The sequence below is a fragment of the Scyliorhinus canicula genome, chromosome 18, assembly GCF_902713615.1.
Source record: "Scyliorhinus canicula chromosome 18, sScyCan1.1, whole genome shotgun sequence".
In the NCBI taxonomy this organism is placed as follows: Eukaryota; Metazoa; Chordata; class Chondrichthyes; order Carcharhiniformes; family Scyliorhinidae; genus Scyliorhinus; species Scyliorhinus canicula.
In genome coordinates this window covers 9,266,421-9,286,807 of record NC_052163.1, presented here as the reverse complement: position 1 = coordinate 9,286,807, position 20,387 = coordinate 9,266,421, and the positions used below count along the sequence as shown (strand labels likewise).

The following is a 20,387-nucleotide window of genomic DNA, read 5'->3' as shown; positions in this document are numbered from 1 at the left end:
GATCTCTCTGACCTTTGCTAATGCACTTTAAGTGGCTTTTGTAAAGTTGATACAAGCGATTTGGGTTCTTTTTTGTTTGTTGCTCCTTTCTCTCTTCATGTGGGCAGAATTGTTACAACACAGAAGGAGGCCATTTGACCCATTGGCCCTACTCATTCCTCCACTTCAAATAGCAATCTAATACCTTCTTGAATGCCTCAATTGAACCTGCCTCCATACTGAGGTAATGCATTCCAGATCCAAACAGCTCACTGCATGAAAAGAAATTCTTGTGTCACCATAGCTTCTTTGCTAATTACCTTGAATCTATTCTTCTTGTTCTCAATCCTTCCACCAATGGAAACAGATTAATCCTTTCTGCTTGCTTGATCTCTACATTATCAACCGCTCCTGAAGTTCATTATCAACCGCTCCTGAAGTTATGGTTGATTTGAAGTAGAAGATGCCATGGCATGAATTGGCATTTTGATTTCACTGATATTTTGGGAGTTTGTTTTTTATTAGTGCTGGTATGTATGTTTCAGTTGTTATTTCCATGTATAATCCCAGACAGACGGTAAGTAAACCATGAAGGGGACTGTTAAAGCAAAAATTGATTGGTTGAATTCTTTTGTCTACGGCACAGATCGCTCCAGATTTGTTAGAATCTGTTAGTATATTTGGGAGAGACTGCCTGACATTGCCATATTTTCAACTCTGATCTTAGCGCCAATTTATTAATCTGCCGGTTGTGGTTCATTGAGTTTTTGATGTCCAATTTAGACAGTGAAGCTTTAACTGTTTTCGTCCTTGATGGCTCGTCTCTTAAATCACCAAAGTGTCAGCTTGATCATTGATAGCGTTTGAGTTGCGTTGCAAGATTTTCCCCTACTTTAATTAATGGAGAAGATTATAGGTGTAACAAATTCACGGTTACGTGCTGCCACGCTGCATTGAGACAGCTTCACAACTCAATTCAATGTGACAGCAAATATTTGAAACCGTATTGTTTGTGCAATGGCTTTTAATTATTTTAACGTTAGAAACAGTGTCACAGTAAATTAGGATAACCAACAAAGTAAACAATAGTGTTGAAATCAAGCAATTGGTCTAATTTCTTGGTTTTATTTTCTGTGCAAATCGCATGCATCTTAAAATAACATGTCATTTCTGCATGCAGATAAGTTGAGATTTTAACAAGTTAGACCTTTCTATAAGATACCAGGGTTCTGATTTCTCAGTTAGGAATGAAGCACTGATCGCAGCAAAGTCGGACTTTATAATCACTATCATCATCTCTGCATTTTTCCTTCAGGCCCCTATTCCTGCTTTATTTTGCACTTTAACCCCTCAACAGAAAAGTGAATTCCCATCCAACACTATCCTGGCTGACTTTGCTTGCTTTGGCCTCCAGGTGTCTGACCAGAGTCCAGTAACCCAATATTAATCATCCACTTCTTTGGTGTACCAGGCCACAAATGATTTCAAAATAGGTAGGGGCCTGGTAATGCAATTCTCTCCTGGACTTGCTGCTGTGCTTGTTATGGTACGTGGACAAGACCCCGATTTATATCAGGAAACCGGACAAGACCCCAACAATTGTTCAATTTGTAAACTGTGAGGAAAGGATACTTCGCTCCAGGAGTAATTCCATGATAAATAGGGATAAAACAAATGTTGTTATTTCTAACACAGAATTTACTCCATCAACATCCAAGGGAAAACCGCTTTTCAATGAACAGTTCTTAAAAAGAAAGGTCTTTGAGCTTGCTTTCCTGTCTACATCTAAAATTTCAAACAAGCAAAATCCACACACAAAGGTGACATGCCACTTATTAATAAAGTTAATGCTTGGTGGCTTACAGATTTGCTCTCAAAGTCCTGAAGAGAGAAGCTTTCAGAAGTCAGGCTGAGAAACACAACTTCTGGCCTCCGAATCCAGAGCAAAACTCTAAAAATTAAACTTTAAAAAAAAACAGGCACAGGTTAGGGCTTAAAAACAATAATTAAAACAGACCCAGACCTTCCCACGTGTCACATCACTGCCTGCCTAGCTGCTAACCCCTGAATCATAGCTTTAGCAGACAGAGAATCTGGATACCTTAACCCAAGTTCTTGTAATAACATTACTGCAACAGCCACATACGATATATAAAAATTAATCGCATGCTAGCTTTCCCCATTTGACAACATTGAGCACCTCCATGGACAGTGTTATTGGTGCCTTGAGCTGCTTGCCAGGCTTGAGCATTGAAGTAGAGCCACTTCCAAATATATGTGAGTTAAAGCTGCAAAAATTGGGAAACACAAAAGGTGTGTGCATCCAAGTTATCTTCGTAGTTGAGAGCCAATAGCTAGAGAGAGGGAATGTTGACTCTCTGTACCAATGATCTTACATTCAAATAATGTCTTTGTTGATAATTATTGTTTTGGGGGGAAAGGAGGCAGAAAACTTGCGCATTATTGACTCCTGTAGATTGTGCTTGATTTGGAAGTACTTGAGTGAACCATTGAGCGTGGTGGGATTTGCCCATCTTCCTGAAAGGACAAAATCTCATCCTTCTAGGTGTGGTCAAACTGTACAGTCTTCTGGTCAGACCTTATCTTGAGCGTTGTAACCAGTTCATAAAATAGACACTTGCCCATTGGAAGCAATGCAATGAAGAGTCACGAGGCTGATCGATAGTGTCAGATATTTGAATAGGAGGTAAGACTTGAGAGTTTTTGGTTTTGCACTGTGGAAAAGAGATGCTCCGATAGATGATCCTATGTAACATAAGACAGTAAGTGGCATAGAAAAGATAATCATGGAAAGAATTGTTCAATCCCACCAGCCTGATCCTCCATGAATACCCTCACCATAAAAGCACTGTATATGTTTATGAAGGGCAATACTTTACTCCGAGGCCCCGACTCCTGGCGGAGAGGAAAGAGCTACAAAGGAACTTTGACCTGCTCTCCACCAGGAAAACAGTGCACCAACTCCGCCAGGCGCGCGGGACCCTGTACGAACACGGAGACAAAGCCAGCTGCCTGTTGGCACACCAGCTGAGAAAGCAGGCAGCCAGCAGAGAAATTGCGCAAATCAGGGGTACCGGAGGCACGTTGGAAACAGAACCAGAGAGGATTAACAAAACCTTCAAGGCCTTCTACCAAGAGCTGTACACCTCAGAGCCCCCAACGGGGAAGGCTGGGATGAACCGGTTCCTTGATGGACTGGACATACCAGTCGTGGGAGAGGGCAGAAAACGGGACCTGGAAGCACCACTAGCACTGGGAGAGATCATGGACAGCATTAGCTCCATGCAGACGGGGAAGGCGCCGGGACCGGACGGATTCCCGGCGGACTTCTACAAAAAATTTGCGACAGCACTGGCCCCGCACCTGCGGGAGATGTTCACAGACTCGCTAGCTAGGGGCACACTGCCACCCATGTTAGCACAGGCCTCAATCTCGCTGATGCCTACGAAAGACAAAGACCCAACGGAATGTGGGTCATACAGACCCATATCTCTGCTGAACGCAGACGCCAAAATACTGGCCAAAATCCTAGCCAAAAGGCTAGAAGACTGTGTACCTGAGGTGGTCACAGAGGACCAGACGGGCTTCGTCAAAGGTAGACAGCTTACCTCGAACATCAGGCGCCTGCTGAACGTGATAATCACCCCCTCCGGGGAGAGAACACGAGGTGATCGTCTCCCTGGACGTAGAAAGGCCTTCGACAGAGTCGAATGGAAATACCTCATAGAGGTACTGGAGCGGTTCGGGCTTGGACAGGGTTCACCGCTTGGGTAAAGCTCCTATTCAATGCTCCCATGGCGAGCGTACGGACCAACAATACCAACTCCCAATACTTCCAACTGCACAGGGGCACCAGACAAGGATGCCCACTGTCCCCGCTGCTGTTCGCACTAGCAATCGAACCGCTAACAATTGCGCTCAGGGCAGCAAAATATTGGAGGGGGATCCGAAGGGGAGGCAGAGAGCACAGAGTCTCACTCTATGCAGATGATCTGCTCCTCTACATCTCGGACCCACAAAGCAGCATGGACGGAATCATCGCGCTCCTGAAAGAGTTTGGAGCCTTCTCGGGCTACAAACTCAACATGAGCAAAAGCGAGATCTTCCCAGTACACCCGCAGGGGGGGGGGGGGGGCAAGCACTAAAGGGGCTGCCGTTAAAACAAGCCCGACACAAATTCCGCTACCTGGGGATCCAAATAGCCCATGACTGGAAAGGGATCCACAAATGGAACCTCACCAGCCTGACGGAGGAAGTAAAAAAGGACCTGCAAAGATGGAACACACTCCCGCTCTCCTTCGCGGGGAGAGTCCAGACGATCAAAATGAACGTACTGCCCAGGTTCCTCTTCCTGTTTAGATCCATTCCGATCTACATCCCCAAGGCCTTTTTCAAAGCGCTGGACAAACTTATCATGGCGTTCGTATGGGGGGGTAAAAATGCTAGGATCCCAAAGAAGGTCCTACAAAAAACAAAATCCAGGGGGGGGCTAGCCCTCCCGAACCTACAATTCTACCACTGGGCGGCAACAGCCAAGTAGTAAGGGGATGGATCCAGGAGCCAGAAGCCGAGTGGATGCGTGCGGAGGAGGCCTCCTGCATGGGGACCTCCCTCCGGGCCCTCACCACGGCAGCACTCCCATCCCCACCCCAAAAAACACTCCAGCAGCCCAGTGGTGACAGCCACCCTCCAATCCTGGAACCAACTGCGGCAGCAATTTGGCCTGACCAAAATGTCGGACAAGGCTCCCATCTGCAACAACCATAGGTTCAAACCAGCACTGACTGACGCCACCTTCAAAAGGTGGAGGCAGGACGGAGGGACACTGACAGTCAGGGACCTATACACGGACGGCAGGATCGCAACACTGGATGAACTGACAGAGAAATTTCGGCTAGCCAGGGGGAACCAGCTACGGTACCTGCAGCTCAAAAACTTCTTACGATAGGAGACAAGGACGTACCCACAACCGCCACGACAGACACTACTGGAAGACCTACAGGACGCAAGTATCCTAGAGAAAGGGAACTGTAGCGACATGTATGACCGACTGGTAGAAAGGGACGACACCGTACTGGACGCAGCAAGAAAGAAATGGGAGGATGACCTGGGGATTGAGATAGGGTGGGGACTCTGGAGCGAAGCACTGCATAGAGTCAACTCCACCTCCACGTGCGCAAGGCTCAGCCTGACGCAACTAAAAGTGGTACATAGAGCCCACTTAACAAGAAACCGTATGAGTAGGTTCTTCCCGGAGGTGGAAGACAGATGTGAACGGTGCCAAAGAGGCCCGGCCAACCACGCTCACATGTTCTGGTCTTGCCCCAGACTTGTGGAGTACTGGACAGCCTTCTTCGAGGCTATGTCCAAAGTGGTGGGGGTGAGGGTGGAGCCATGCCCGATAGTGGCGGTTTTCGGGGTTTCAGACCAGTCAGACCTATTCCTGGGGAGGAGGGCGGACGCCCTTGCCTTTGCCTCCCTGATCGCCTGCCGTGGAATCCTGTTTGGCTGGCGGTCAGCAGCACCACCCAGAGCTGCAGACTGGCTGTCCGACCTCTCGGAATCTCTCCAAATGGAGAAAATCAAATTCGCCATCCGAGGGTCGGATGACGGCTTCCACAGAACGTGGGAGCCATTCATGCAATTGTTCCGGGACCTGTTTGTGGCTAACGAACAAGAGGAAGAATAGTCGGGTGGCCAAGAATCAGAGGAAAATGGACGGGAATCGGGGGAAGGTAGCCGGGGGGGGGGGGGGGGGGGGGGGGGGGGGGGGGGGGAGGGCTACGGGTTCGTTATGGGGGTTTGTTCTCGTGGTTTTACGCTTATTTCTTTTTCTTGTTAATTTATTGTTTTTGTATTGGAGGGGAGGGGTTACTGTTTTTCTCTGTTGCGATTAAATTTGTTGTTGAAAACTTGAATAAAAATTGTTCCAAAAAAAAAGGACAAAGCCGCAAGCGACAGTCTGATGGCAAGCTAGAGCCCAAAACCAAATTGTAAATAAATGCCTATAAACAGGTGCCTCGGCCGTATTGGGGAATGTAAAATATGTATGCCGGTTAAAGGGGGCGGCCACAGTTGTTATTATGAAGATGCTTACCTGTAAATATACATGTTAATTTTTGCGTTTTTTTTTCTTTCTAATAATTTGTAATTTGTTGGATATAAAATATGAAAACTCAATAAAAAACATTTCCAAAAAAAATGAAGGGCAATACTTTTCAAACTGCCTCATTCTATGGTGGCGCCAGTTTATATCTTTGTAATCACTCCACTGTTGTGGCTATGCCTTCAGCTGCTTTGGCCCTAACCTCTAGAATCACCTCCCCCAATCCCTCTTCCTCTGTTGTCTCTGAAGATGCTCCTTAACACCTACCTCTGTGACCAAGTCAACTGTTTTAAGATCTGCTTCAGGGCTCCGTATCGGGCTTTGTTTGATTACCGTACTGTGAAGCTACTGCTGACATTTTACTATGTTCAAAGTGCTCAGTAGATTGAACTTGCCGCAAATGCTGTGTTTGAGGTTATGTTTCTGCCCCTACGTCTGACTGCTGGAAGTCGAGCAGGCAGCAAAGCGACGTGCTAAACATGACCGTGATGGGATGACTGAACTAACTTTGTGGATGTTCCTTTACAAACTGCTAAGAATGAATTCAACGCTGTTCAATCATCTTTGGCTTGGTTTGAATTTATACCCAGGGATTAACTAAACATCACTAAAAAGCAGCAGGGGATTTACATTGAAAAATCTTGGTGAAAATCAAAGTTGGTTGTGCTGGATCCCATTAGGGTGGCAAAGTATAGTTGGATAGAGGAAGTTCATGAGGAAGCAGTGATCGCCCAATGCTAAACTTGAGGTTTTGAGAACCTGTGGGTTGAAGGAGGTAGGGAAAGCTGAAGATGAGGATAAGGAGCATTAAAGAATATGTCTAAAGTCAGGGGCAGGTATTTTAATACTCTTCTTCCACAAAATTGAACACAGAAGCGAAGTAATGAAACTTTTCACTGTCCATCCAGTTTCTCAAATGCTTTCCAGCAACAGCCATTGGATGGGGATCTAGAATAACCACCATGACTGCACCCCATCTTCTCTGTTCCCCAACCCAAGTTCACTGAGGCAAATCGCAGCATTAGATGATTTCAGCTCCGTGTAGACTGGTGATTGAATCGGGAATCTTATTTGTAGCCTTTGTATGAAACTGGGTAGTCACAAAAACATTAGAAAAACATCTTCCATTTTACTATGTATGCTAATGTAAACTAAGGCACTTTGTCGCTACCATCCTGTTCGCAAAATCATTTCAGTGGAAAAATATTTGAATTCAATCTTTTTTTGAATATGGCTGCATTCTTGTCGTTCATTTAGTTCTGGTTGCATCAGAAACATGTGGCTCCTGTATAACCCTGTAAATCTTTCTTATTCGTGCTCAGTGAGTTGTCTTGATTTATTCATCAGCAATGAGATCGAATTTTTAACGGTTTACCTTCCCTGTTAGAAATCTATATCCGAATTTATTTGGTAACTGAGCTTGCTGAAGTCTCGATGTGAAAAATGATTAACTTTTAAAGCGAATGACTGTGCATGATTAGTGATGTCATTGGTTTTTAGATATCTTCATAGTTATGGATAATGTTGGGAATGACTTTTTCATACCAGCCTGAAAGATTTATTGTTGAATAATTCATTGTGGCTGCCATTGTTATCACCAACTTGCACCTTGTGCAGGGAAACTCACTAATACTATTTTGTATCTTAATTTCCCAGTAAGACTGTTACCATTTTCTTGCTCTCCCCTCTTTTCCAAGTTAACATAGCTCAGGTGGTTACACTCAATTTGAATGTAAACATACCTACACCTCTTTACACATGACCTTGATCTAATTCTAAACGCTTCTGCGAGTAGACAAATATCTTCATGTGTGTTCCAATGTGAAAGTTGAGGTTCCTTTGATATTTATTTCTGCTATGTTTCTGCGACCTTGTTTTTCATTGTTTATTTCTTCACCCTGTTTTTTATTGTTGTCTCTAAGTCGGAAACAACAATAAAAAAAACTGAGTGAAGAGCGTGTGCAGGGGAGGGGGCAGAGAGGCAACTAGGGGCTTTCACAGTAACTTCATTGCGGTGTTATTGTAAGCCTACTTGTAACAATAAAGATTATTATTATTATTATGTTCACTAATAATGTTGGCAAATTGAATACAATTCTTGGCGGGCTGTTTCCATAATCATTCCCGTAGTTCTTATCAGCAATTTTACTTCAGTCATCAACAGCGACTTAAAGCTCAGCTGCCCAAAAATGTGCGTGACTAATACCTTGTATAGCTGTGCAAATTAAACTTGAATCAATAAACAAGATAATCAGCATCAGTATTGCAACACACAACCTGTGAAAAGCACTCAGTACTGAAATGAATGAACAGCTGCTTTAGAAGGGCTAAGTTCAGTCGGCTAGATTCCTACCCATTCGTGCTCAATGGGCAGAACATCTAGCCCAGTAAAACTATTAAGGCTCTGCTTTTGCAGGATGATTGGTTATTTTATTAGGCTTTGGCCCAGAATCTATCTCTAGATATTTGTACTTTGGTCTCCTGTAAAGGATGAAGTTTTTCACTTTCGTTTTTGGTCATCTGGGGAACTTGCATTAGTATGGTACCCTTTTGCTATCTCAGGATATCCTAAAGCACTTCACAGCTAACAAAGTACTTTTGACAAGTAGTCAGTGTTATAATTTCAAGAAATGCATCAGCCAGTGTATGCAGCGAGGTCCCATGGACAATAATGAGATAAATCAGCAGATAGTTTACTTTTGTTAATGTTTATTTAAAGGTAAATTTTGATCGGGGCATGAAGAGAACTCTTTGTGATCTTCAAAAACAACCATGAGGTTTTTTTTATGCCCATCTGAGATCTCAGATGGAGCCACGGTTTAACATATCTTCTGAAAGACAGTACCTTCAACGTTGTACATCTTTGGTATTGCAGTTTAGTGTCAACCCAGATTATGTGCTCAAGTCCCAGTGTGATTTGAACCCATAGCCTTTTGAGGCAGACCAACAATGAGCTACAGTTGATGCTTGTAAATGCAGCTGAGGATGAGACTGTAACATGTTTGTGCATGTTCCTTGAGAGATAAAACTAACATGTCCAAGGCTACTGACATTGATTCTGACTAGGTTAACATGATTGTCCAACCTTCTCCCTAGTTTTGGGGGATGGAGACAGAAATCAGCTGAAATACTTTACTTTGCCTTATGTGAACCTACTGTTGGACTGTCTTTTTCTTTTCCATGAACATTTCAGAAGTACTTTATTTGATTTCCTTGCCTCTCAAGAGTGAGCTATAAAACATCAATATTGGATTTTTGTTTGATTTTCTTTTTTCAAATTTGATCATAAAACTTAGATGACATGGTACGGCAACAATTGTTTTCCAGTTTGAGCCACCCTGAGAAGATGGGCCTTCTCCCACTGCAGCCGTTGTGTTGATGGTATTTCCGAAACTGTTTTACATAAGGAAGGAACAGCAGTCTGTCCATCAAGACAGTGTGTGACAGGTTATGGAGCTCTCATGAAATTGCATTTCGGTAGAAGTCATAGGTCTTGGAGCAACTATCAAAATAAGTTTGGTGATTTGCTACAATACATCCTGTAGTTGCACTGCAATTGCAATATCCCATTGGGGGTGGGTGGAATGTAGCATCAGGGATGTTGGTCAGCTGGACTGCTTTTGCCTGGATGTTTTCAATTCCTTGATTTAATATTGCACCTCCAGGAATGAGTGTTCCATTACATTCCTGACTTGAACCATTTAATGTATTAATGCCATTTTCTTGTATATTTGACGGATCATTATTTTTGTCATCCAAGGTCATCTGAGCCGTATGTGTTTGAAAGGTTTGACAACCTGCCCAGTGCCAGTCAGAAGGTGCCAGCTTCACGGTGACTGTTCAGCTTCACCTCTTGCTCCCTCTCTCTTTATTCTATGTTCACAGCAAAGATGGGTGTCAGGCCTGTGCTTTAAACCACAACACCAAGGCAGCTGATAACAGAGCCTATTAGGAGTTGATTGTTCATTGCTCCACTTGAGTGTTGCATTTTGGTGTTTGTATATTGCGCAAACTTTCTTTTGGTTAAACTTTACAGTTTTGGTTTCTTGATTTTTATTTTGTTTTAAGTTCAGAAACATTTTCATGCTAGGAGCCTTACCTGTCTACTTACTAAAGTTAGTAGGGAAAAAAACAAAGCTACGATATTCACGAAGTTTAAAATGTATTAGAATACTCTGCTTCTTGTAATTGAAAGCCTTTCCATCCAGTCAAAACTGTTGTAAGTATTTGTAGATGGTAAAAGACGTTCAATCATGTTGATTGAATGAGACAATATTTATATACAGCTTCAGGCACATGTCAAAACCATGGACAGTTTTTGATTTCTATAAAGACATTGATGGGGAGTGGTATAAAATGCATATATCCTTTTCATAGCTCTTTCCTTTTCAACCCTCACCTGCAGATGTTCCAGTGGTATTGGTTGTTAGCTATAATAATCGAGTATTTCTTTGTATTCAAGTGGTGGGTATTAACTAGAGGTTCAAAAATGGGTGCAAATCAAAACTGCTTTTGGGTTAGGAGGTACATGTTTTTAATGTGTGTTGTGGGGGATGGGGAGGGGGGGGGAGAGAGCTTGTAGGTGTGGAAAGATGAGGCTTCAATTCCATCCTTCCCCACCTAGCTATCTGAAATAGAACATTAGTAGCCCTTCAGAAGTTTTGTGTTGAGCTTATCCAGTGGATATCTGCAGGCTACCAACTCTGGAGTACTTGCAGTTGAGCCTCATCTCATCCTCAATTGATGTCCACATGTGCATGTTCCATCAACGTCACCAGCGATCATCACAGCACAGAAGGAGACTTTTAAGTCCATTTGCGCCTGTGGCAGTTCATTGAAGCGTTATCCAGTTAGTCTCATTCCCCATAAACCTGATAAATTCTTGTTTTCAAGTATATATCTTTCATTTGGAAGTTACTACTAAATCTGCTTCCGCAACCCTTTGAGGCATGGCATACCAGATCCTCATAACGTACGGAAAAAATATAAGTCTTCTCATCACCTTTCTGACTTTATTTTGCAAATGACCTTAACTGGTCTCTGGTTACTAACACAACTAGAATCGTGAACACTGACTGTTCTCTTCCCACATGACTTTTTCTCTAGAGTATTGCAACCAACCGTAGATCTCCCAGTGCCACTCTGGTTGAGATCAGCCACTTCAGATTGAACCTGGACTTGGGTCAGCACCATTCTCCAAGGCCATTCTCCAAGATATCCATTGAACTACTGGGGAGGGGGGGGAAATAAAATCATATTCTCTTGAGAAATATATTGGAGAGTTTTATATGGTTTCACTTCATTGGAAGCCTATTTGAAAATATACGTTATATTAATTGATGGTGGCTTGTATAAAATAAATCAAAACACCAGCAGCCTGGACTGGAATGATCAGTGTTGCCATTGAAAATAGTCAATAGGTCACAGCACTGCTTTAACCGCAATTTTAGTTCCTTTAGAAATAACGTTCGCATAAGGGTTTTGTCTTGAAGTTTACGTTATTTATGCCGTTTACCAACTTTGTGCCTGTTACAGTTCTTTTGTTTGAACATGATAATTCTTTTTCCTCTTCCCTTTAAGTTATTTTCTCTGATATACTCGTGCTCCATAAACCATCTACTGCCAGGCAGATAACTTGTTTTTAAACTTTCACCAAAGTTGTCTTGAAGAAGTTGCAGAGCAACCTATTCTGTTTCTTGTACCTCTTCCAGCTGCTACACAAAAGCTGAGATTGGAAATTTGGTACCAACATAGATCTGTGTCTCGTTACTAATTAATGCTTCAACATATTGAGGCACCGTGCTATAAAGCATTACTTAAATGCTTGTTCTAAAACCTTTAACACGTGTTGCACACCCAATCCCCATTCAAACTACTTCATTAGCTCAAAGATTTGAAATGCATACACCTTATAAAATTCCCAATATTCTGTTGTGCTAATGGACCTAATACACATCATCTGCCACAGCTCAAACTCAGAGCATGTTTTTGTAGAATTAACATAACTTTCAACAAATAAAGGACTGTGTTTGCACATTTAATGTGAAAACAGTGAATGTTGGTACCAGGGGCAGCGCGGTGGCACAGTGGGTTAGCACTGCTGCCTCACGATGCCGAGGTCCCAGCTCTGGTTCACTGTCTGTGTGGAGTTTGCACATTCTCCCCGTGTTTGCATGGGTTTCGCCCCCACAATCCAAAGATGTGCAGGGTTGGTGGATTGGCCGCACTAAATTGCCTCTTAATTGGAAAAAAATAATTGGGTGCTCTGAATTTTTAAAAAAAGAAGTGAATGTTGGTACCATATTTTATACAGTTTGTGCCAGCAAACTTCGACCCATCCTTTATTTCTATGTTTCAGGATGCCTGAGATGCCTCTTATGCCCCTTTGTATTTTGCTATATGTCAATGTACATAGAACATACAGTGCAGAAGGAGGCCATTCGGCCCATCAAGTCTGCACCGACCCACTTAAGCCCTCACTTCCACCCTATCCCCGTAACCCAATAACCCCCCACTAACCTTTTTGGACACTAAGGGCAATTTAGCATGGCCAATCCACCTAACCTGCATAGGGCAGCATTGTAGCACAGTGGTTAGCACTGTTGCTTCACAGCTCCAGGTTCCCAGGTTCGACCCCCGGCTTGGGTCACTGTCTGTGCGGAGTCTGCACGTTCTCTCCATGTCTGCGTGGGTTTCCTCCGGGTGCTTCAGTTTCCTCCCACAGACCAAAGATGTGCAGGTTAGGTGGATTGGCCATGATAAATTGCAAATGTATGTCATTTCTGCATTTTGAAAATGTGGAGCATCTATTGAATCAGGAATTTACCATGCAGAAGGAGACCATTTGGCTCGAGTCTGCACCAGCCCTTGGAAAGATCGCCCCACCTAAGCCCACACCTCCACCCTATCCCCATAACCCAGTAACCCCGCCTAACCTTTTTGAACATTAAGGGCAATTTAGAATGGCCAATCCACCTAACGAGCACATCTTGGGACTGGGGGAGGAAACCAGAGCACCCGGCAGAAACCCACGCAGACACTGGGAGAACATGCAGACTCCGCACACACAGTGACCCATGCAGCGAATCTAACCTGGGACCCTGGAGCTGTGAAGCAACTGTACTAACCACTGTGCTACCGTGCTGCTATATATTTCATACCTGTGCTCTTGTTATTGATTTCTGATTTGTACGAATGTGCAATAACGTTGCATTTTACTTTCTTTACCTGGCTTCAGAATGCATTTTCTTTGCTCTGGGCTGGGCCAGAATCTCCTTATCATCTCTCTCTCATTGCTGTTTCTCCAAGGAAATTCTGGGAAAGCTTCATCGATATCTGTCACGAGAACAACAGCCTCCATGGAATCACATTTGAGCAAATCAAGGCACAGCTGGAAGCACTGGAGTTGAAGAAGACATACGTCCTTAATCCTCTAGCTCCAGAATTCATCCCGAGAGCTCTCAGACTTCAGCAGCCAGCAAATGCTAACAAACAGCAGCCGCAGCCATCCCCTCCTAAGGTACAGTGACAGTTATTTTGTAATTTCCTTCTTTGTACAATCTCCTAATTTTGAACTTATATTATTTTAAATGTCAGCCATACATTGATGCCGCTGGTGTTTTTGATATATTCGACTTTCTTGTGACTGATGCACAAAGTGACATGTAACCGGGCATCACGGTGGCACAGTGGGTTAGCCCTGCGGCCTCACGGCACTTGAGGTCCCAGGTTCAATCCCGGCTCTGGGTCACTGTCCGTGTGGAGTTTGCACATTCTCCAAAAACGTGCAAGCTAGGTGGATTGGCCATGCTAAATTGCCCCTTAATTGGAAAAATGATTGGGTACACTAAATTTATTTTTTTTAAAAGTGACATGTAACTTTTGTCCACGCACACACGGTTTAGCAACTGAAGCCAGGTTCTCCTGTCCCCAACCATCCGAGAGGAGGCTTTGAAAGGAGATTAGGTGCTTTCTGAGAGGCAACAAAATGTGGTCAGGTCAGCCGAACTATCTCCTAATGACCAATTCAAAAGAAGTAGGGGAAATGCTTGAAGTAAACTTGACAGTTTGGCTGTTTTATTTGTTTCATAAAAGCCTATCTGAATATTTCTTCTGGCAAACCTTTTCAACTTTTCATACAAGTATTGCCTTGTCAGTAAACTAAGCTCATGTGCTGGGGATAAGGCCACTCATCAATTTGAAGTGGCTCTTTAGAATTCATTAGTATTTCATTTTGAAATTTGGAAGTTTCAGTTAGTGCTCAGTGACTTAAGACGGTAATGATCCAGAATCTGCCATAACAGGTCAGTGGAAGTGTGAGATGGAAGTAGCACAGTGTCCATTTCTCGACATCTAGGATTTGAGTGAATGTTAAGCATTCAAATTGAAGCACTGTGAAATGAAGAGCACAAGAACGATGAAGGAAGTGGAAATTAAGAGTTGTAAAAATGTCAATTCAAGATTAAATGAGATAAAGAAACCGAAGGAAAGAAAGATTGGAATAAGCGAGAGAAAAATCCCCCAAAAACACTTAAAGCCTGAGGGAATGAGATTCCACGTTGATCATTTTCTGTGCCAGAGAAGTTGACTGTCTGTAATTAAGACCTGTCCCTAAAAGGGTCCTTAAATTTGATTTGACTTGACTTGGCTTTCTCAAATTAGTTTAGTTCATGCTCACTTACAAATACGGCGACTTCAATGCCAGTAATGCATTTGAATGGTGAGGCAAACAGCACAATCATAATTTTCATTAAGCTAATGACAGAACAGGCACTGCATCTCGTACATCAACTTCTGGATTTCCACATTTAACCATCTGACCACATGTGATGCTATGTGATTTATTGCTGTTATCCTTGCTATTATTTTGACAGCAAATCTTAGGCAAAGATGATGCAAGACATAGATCATTGTTTGTACATTACAGCTTAAAGGTTTTCCGGTACCAATGATACTCGGTATTATTTAATAGTAATGGTCGTATTCGCTTTCAGTTAAAATGCTTAAAATTTGAACAATAAAACAATAGTATATTGCCCATTTTTAACTTTCTTACTAGCATCCAGTACTAGCATCCTTCTAGTCATTTGTGACTCATCATTTTATTTTTCCTCTTTGTGTCCAAGCTGGTTAAAGTTTTATTGACTAAATTAGAAGAGTGGAAGTTCTGGGCCCTTTAGAATGGGTTTTAAATGTTGCAAAAGACACCCTGTACCACAGTTACCACATCTGGATTTTCTAGCACTTCACTGCAGTCGGATGAGAATTCGCACATTATTGGCTTCAAGTTGGACATCTTGTGATTGTTGAAGTGTGAGACTGGGAACTCAGCTGGTTTGATGCAAATTCACAATCAATATTCAGTTAAAGTTCATTTAGGAAGGTCGAATCTAAAAATTTAAAATGGAGATATTGTGGACTTTTAAAAAAAAATTTTAAGTACCCAATTCTTTCCCCCCCCCCCCCCCCCCCCCCCCAAACCAAACGAGAATGTGCAGGTTAGGTGGATTGGCCGTGCTAAATTGCCCTTAGTGTCCAAAAAATTGCCCTTTGTGTTGGGTGGGTTTACTGGGTTATGGGGATAGGGTGGAGGTGTGGACTTGGGTACGGTGCTCTTTCCAAGAGCCGGTGCAGACTCGATGGGCCGAATGGCCTCCTGCACTGTAAATGCTATGAAACGCTAGTGTAGCGGCATCTGTAGGGAGAGAAAAGAGGTAATGTTTTGAATCCAGATGACCCTTTGTCAAAGTTCAATTTTTTTTCCAATTAAGGGGCAATTTAGCGTGGCCAATCCACCTACCTTGCACATCTTTGGGTTGTGGGAGGCAAGACCCACGCAGGCACGGGGAGAAAGTGCAAACTCCACGCAGACTGTGACCCGGGGCCGGAATTGAACCCAGATCTTCGGCGCCATGAGGCAGCAGTGCTAATCACTGCGCCAGCGTGCCGCCTGATGTCGTGGACTTCTAGCATTATCTCAAGTTGATTTTCTGAGACTACAGCTTATGCAGGGCAAAGTGCATTACATTTCCAACATCGCAACAGTGACTATATTTCAAAAGCACTTCAATGATTGTGAAACAATTTGAAAAGTCCTGAGGTCACGAAAGGCACCATATCAATGCAAATCTATTCTTTCATTTTTTTTCATCTTTTTAATGTAAACTCATTTAATCTGCCCACATTCACACTAACATCAGTTCACTCAACTGTTTGCATGGCAGCATGTACAAATTATTTGCTATGTACACAAAACCCATTATAAGAATACAATGGAAGGCTGTCCAAACTATTCCTTTGGGGTCATATTATAGCCTTGGTTTGCCTCGCAGGTTTTGTACTTGCATTTTTCACTGGTTTGCCCTATCTTAATTAAGCCTGGAGGTTAGCAAGGAGGTTTGCCTCATTACTGGCTAGGTATTTAAATCAATACTGAGAACTGTTGTAAGTTATATGCAAATTAATGCTGGCATTTAATTTAAAGTTTATATATCTTCTGTGGTATGCATCAACAATTTTAATTCTGCCAGGATAATGGGATTCTCGGAACAGTGTCCTCAACTCTTCGGTGTCACTCCAGCCTCCTAGCTCCTTTTAAACTCACCAATTCATTTAAAACACAAGCTATGTTATCTAAAAGTTTTTCTGGGAGTTTTTTTGCTTTTCATCCATACCATTCGCCTCGGGGAATAACTTTACTCGCAGTGAGCATGACCTCCTGATTTACCTGCTGCATGCCGCCACTTCGCCAATTTTTTGATGTGGCTTAGCAGTCAAAAGAGCCAAGATTTGAATAGTGTGGAGCTGATCAGCCTCTGCTGCAGACTGGCCAACCACACTTGATTCAAATCTTAATTCTAGTTCCCTTTGCTGCCTTGCTGTGCTTTAGAGTCCAACCTTCCTGACTTTCCTCCCCTTTTCTCCCGATAGATGGTAACCTATCCTGCTGGTCACTTGCCAAGCTACCAGAAATCCTATTTTATTCCTATATCAGATCCACAAAAATCGTTAATAAATCCAATAAGAAATTCCGGCAAAGTTAATTGCCTAATGAGTGATGAGGATGTGAAACTTGCTACCACAAGGTGCAGTTAAGGTGAATATATGCATTGATGGGAAGCTCTAGGTACATAGGGAAGCAAGGAATAAAAGGTTTCTTGAGTTAGATCAAGTGGGATGGGAGGGTGCCCGTGTGGAGCATAAACAGCAGCACAGTCTAGTTGAGTCAAATGGCCTGTTTTGGTGTTGCAATTCCTGTGTCACACAGGGAACTTTCCAACAGGGCTGAGTTGGGTAGAGCTCCAGATTGGTGAGTGAGTAGGTATTCAACATCATGGGGCAGCACGGTGGCACAGTTAGCATTGCTGCCTACGGCGCTGAGGGCCCGGGTTCGAATCCCGGCCCTGGGTCACTGTCTGTGTGGAGTTTGCACATTCTCCCCGTGTCTGCGTGGGTTTCGCCCCCACAACCCAAAGATGTGCAGGGTAGGTAGATTGGCCACTCTGAATTGCCCCTTAATTGGAAAAAATTATTGGACACTCTAAATTTTAAAAAAAATTATTTAACATCACCTCGCTCCTATCCCCAACTTTAGTCCAATTTGAGGGAGGGGCCAACTGTACGCCATCAATATCCTTGCTGAGATTAGTTAACACACACTAGAGTGAGGCATGACACTTCCTATTTTTGAAACTTTGGCAGTGCATTCAGCCACTTTGAGCAAAACTAATGGATAGTAGCTGAAAAGTCTAAATCACTGCAGTTGCTGGATTTGTAGATTATTTAGGCCAGTATTTTAAATGATGTTGCTGTTGAATCTGAATCTATGTGGAAGGAACCCCGTAATAATTTTTGAAAGTAGAAACTTTGGATCCTAATATTTTAAACTAATGACCACATTTATAAATCTACGCAGTTTTATATACAGTTAAAATGGATTTCCTTTTATAACACTTCTTAACAGTGATTAGTACTTGGCAACAGGCGAAATGTAAACTATTTCACCTGTTTCTTGGTCTTTGGTTTAAAAATGGATGCTATCTCATCTAGGTTTTGCAACACAATGGGAGCATGCGAGCAACAACTTACACCCCAAATGTGTCTCAGAAGAGTTGAAATAAAAGCGAGTTAGGGAATGTGACTGAAACCATAGTCGTAACATTGTAGGGCTGTTTGAATATGGGGAGAAATTTGATGCCGTGAAATAGAGACACCGTAGATCAAAGTTGCCAGAAAAGGAAGTATTTATTGAAATGTACAATGTAAATTTTGAGATCCAAACACTGATAAAAGCTGCAAACCACAGGCCGATAATTGGGTGGTACTCAGGATGAAGAAAGGGTGTAGCCAAGAGAATTCTGCTCAAGTTTGAGTCTGTATAGGATGGAGCAGTGGAACCCAGTGAAGCAAGTATTGTAACATTTGAACCAGGAGCTGACTGAAGCATACATTAGGTTTTTGGTAGTAATGGGGATACAGCAGGGATGATGGCAAGCAGCATTTCCATATCTTTGTCTCAAATTGTGAAGTATAAATTGTACAATCATCACCACCTTGGAAACACAGGCCATCCATTCTTTGCTTCATTCAGAAATCTGTTCGTTGTTAAGATTCTTTAAATTTAATTCCACCTTTTAGCACTATGAAACCTTTGCTATATAGGTGTTCTCGTTCAAATGCATCTGTGAGATTTTTGACTTGGGGATTTGGATCACATAACTCAATGGTTTTACAGTTTTTTTGTTGCCGGTGTTATCGTCCTCCTGGAATTGATTCTGCTTTGTAGAGTGGAAACCTACATGATGGGACAGATCTAATTTTTTACGCACTGCATTGAACCCATTATTAATCTGGCTTCAAGAAGGAAGCGATCAAGCAAGCAGAGTGAGCCACTCATTTGGTAATTGAACAGATATGTCATTTAGGAGCTCGAAAAGATTAATTTTATCCATGTTGTCTTTAGAAATTGCTTTTCAAGCACAGAAATTGGTCTGCATCATATACATATATTTAAGATTATCTACTTATTTTTCCATCTTCGTGTAAGTATTGATGAGTTTGAACTCACTAAATTGTGTAGTAGTTTGTTTGAGCTGTCAGCGCTTTTCTCCTTTAAATGTGATGGCTGAGTTTCAAGAACGTGAGCGGAATGAAGAAATGATTGATTCAGTCGCACTTAAGGATATTTTAGCAAATGGAGTTGACTAAAGCAGAGTGCAGTTGTGATTACCCTTAACTTACACTACTTACTACATTTGAAAGCCTTACGAATCCAAATATCTAGAATTATACTTCTTTTTCAGTTGCTGAATATTACATAGCCCATTGGAATTAATAATGATTAATATGTGAATGCATCTGTCACATTGGTCTTTAGCTGATCTTCACCAAAGTTGCCCAACTTGGCCCTAAATCAGATGGTCACTTAGCACCCAGACATTAGTCTACGTGACATGACTAACCGCGGGAATGAAATTACAACTTTGAGACGAGAACTTGCTTTTGATCTATTGCAGAATACGGTTACATGCCTTGTGACACTTTGGTACATAATTTTGTCTTTAAATGAATAATCGTAGCAATGCAGTCTTTTTTCTCAGCAAATACCCACTGGCTGGCAGCACAATGGCACAGTGGTTAGCACTGCTGCCTCACGTCACCGAGATCCCAGGTTCGATCCCGGCTCTGGGTCACTGTCCGTATGGAGTTTGCACATTCCCCCCGTGTTTGCGTGGGTTTCGCCCACACAACCCAAAGATGTGCAGGGTAGGTGGATTGGCCACACTAAATTGCCCTTTAATTGGAAAAAATGAATTGGGCACCCTAAATTTATTTTTAAAAAGGAAGAAAAAAAATACCCACTAGCTTAGGGCCCAAAGAGATTTCAATCATGAAGGAGATGTTGTACTTTATTCTTTTCCCACAGATGCTTGTGGCATTTCAGATTCAGTCAGTCCGTCATTGTTTGTGGTCAAGCAAGTTCTTTACATTTCCCCACCAGTAAATCCAGGTGTACTATATCATACATTGCAAAAAGCAGGAATTTCTGTAATTCCATTTCGATTAATTCAGTCGGTGGTTGCACTCTGGTTGTGATAGCTTATCCCATTATTTGTCCTTTCCATCTGCAATTATTTGCAGAACAGAATTAATCTTGCTCATTGTTACGATCCCAGTTAATGTTGTAACTGGACGGGAAGATCCCAGAATGGAACCTGGCTCAAAAGACCGTAATGTTTTTTTATATAAAACGTGGAGGAATAGAGTCACAGGACCACGAAAC

The 20,387-nt window shown here is 42.6% G+C and overlaps 1 protein-coding gene across 10 annotated transcripts in view; it reads left to right on the top strand.

Annotated features, from left to right (window-relative positions):
- The window catches only part of helz (helicase with zinc finger), a 259,376-nt gene that overhangs the window by 170,419 nt on the left and 68,570 nt on the right, over positions 1 to 20,387 (top strand). For all 10 annotated transcript variants that reach the window (XM_038777996.1, XM_038777990.1, XM_038777999.1 and 7 more), the window contains one exon: positions 13,415 to 13,625. In XM_038777996.1, the coding sequence (XP_038633924.1) occupies positions 13,415 to 13,625 (211 nt within the window). The remainder of the gene's footprint in view (positions 1 to 13,414; positions 13,626 to 20,387) is intronic.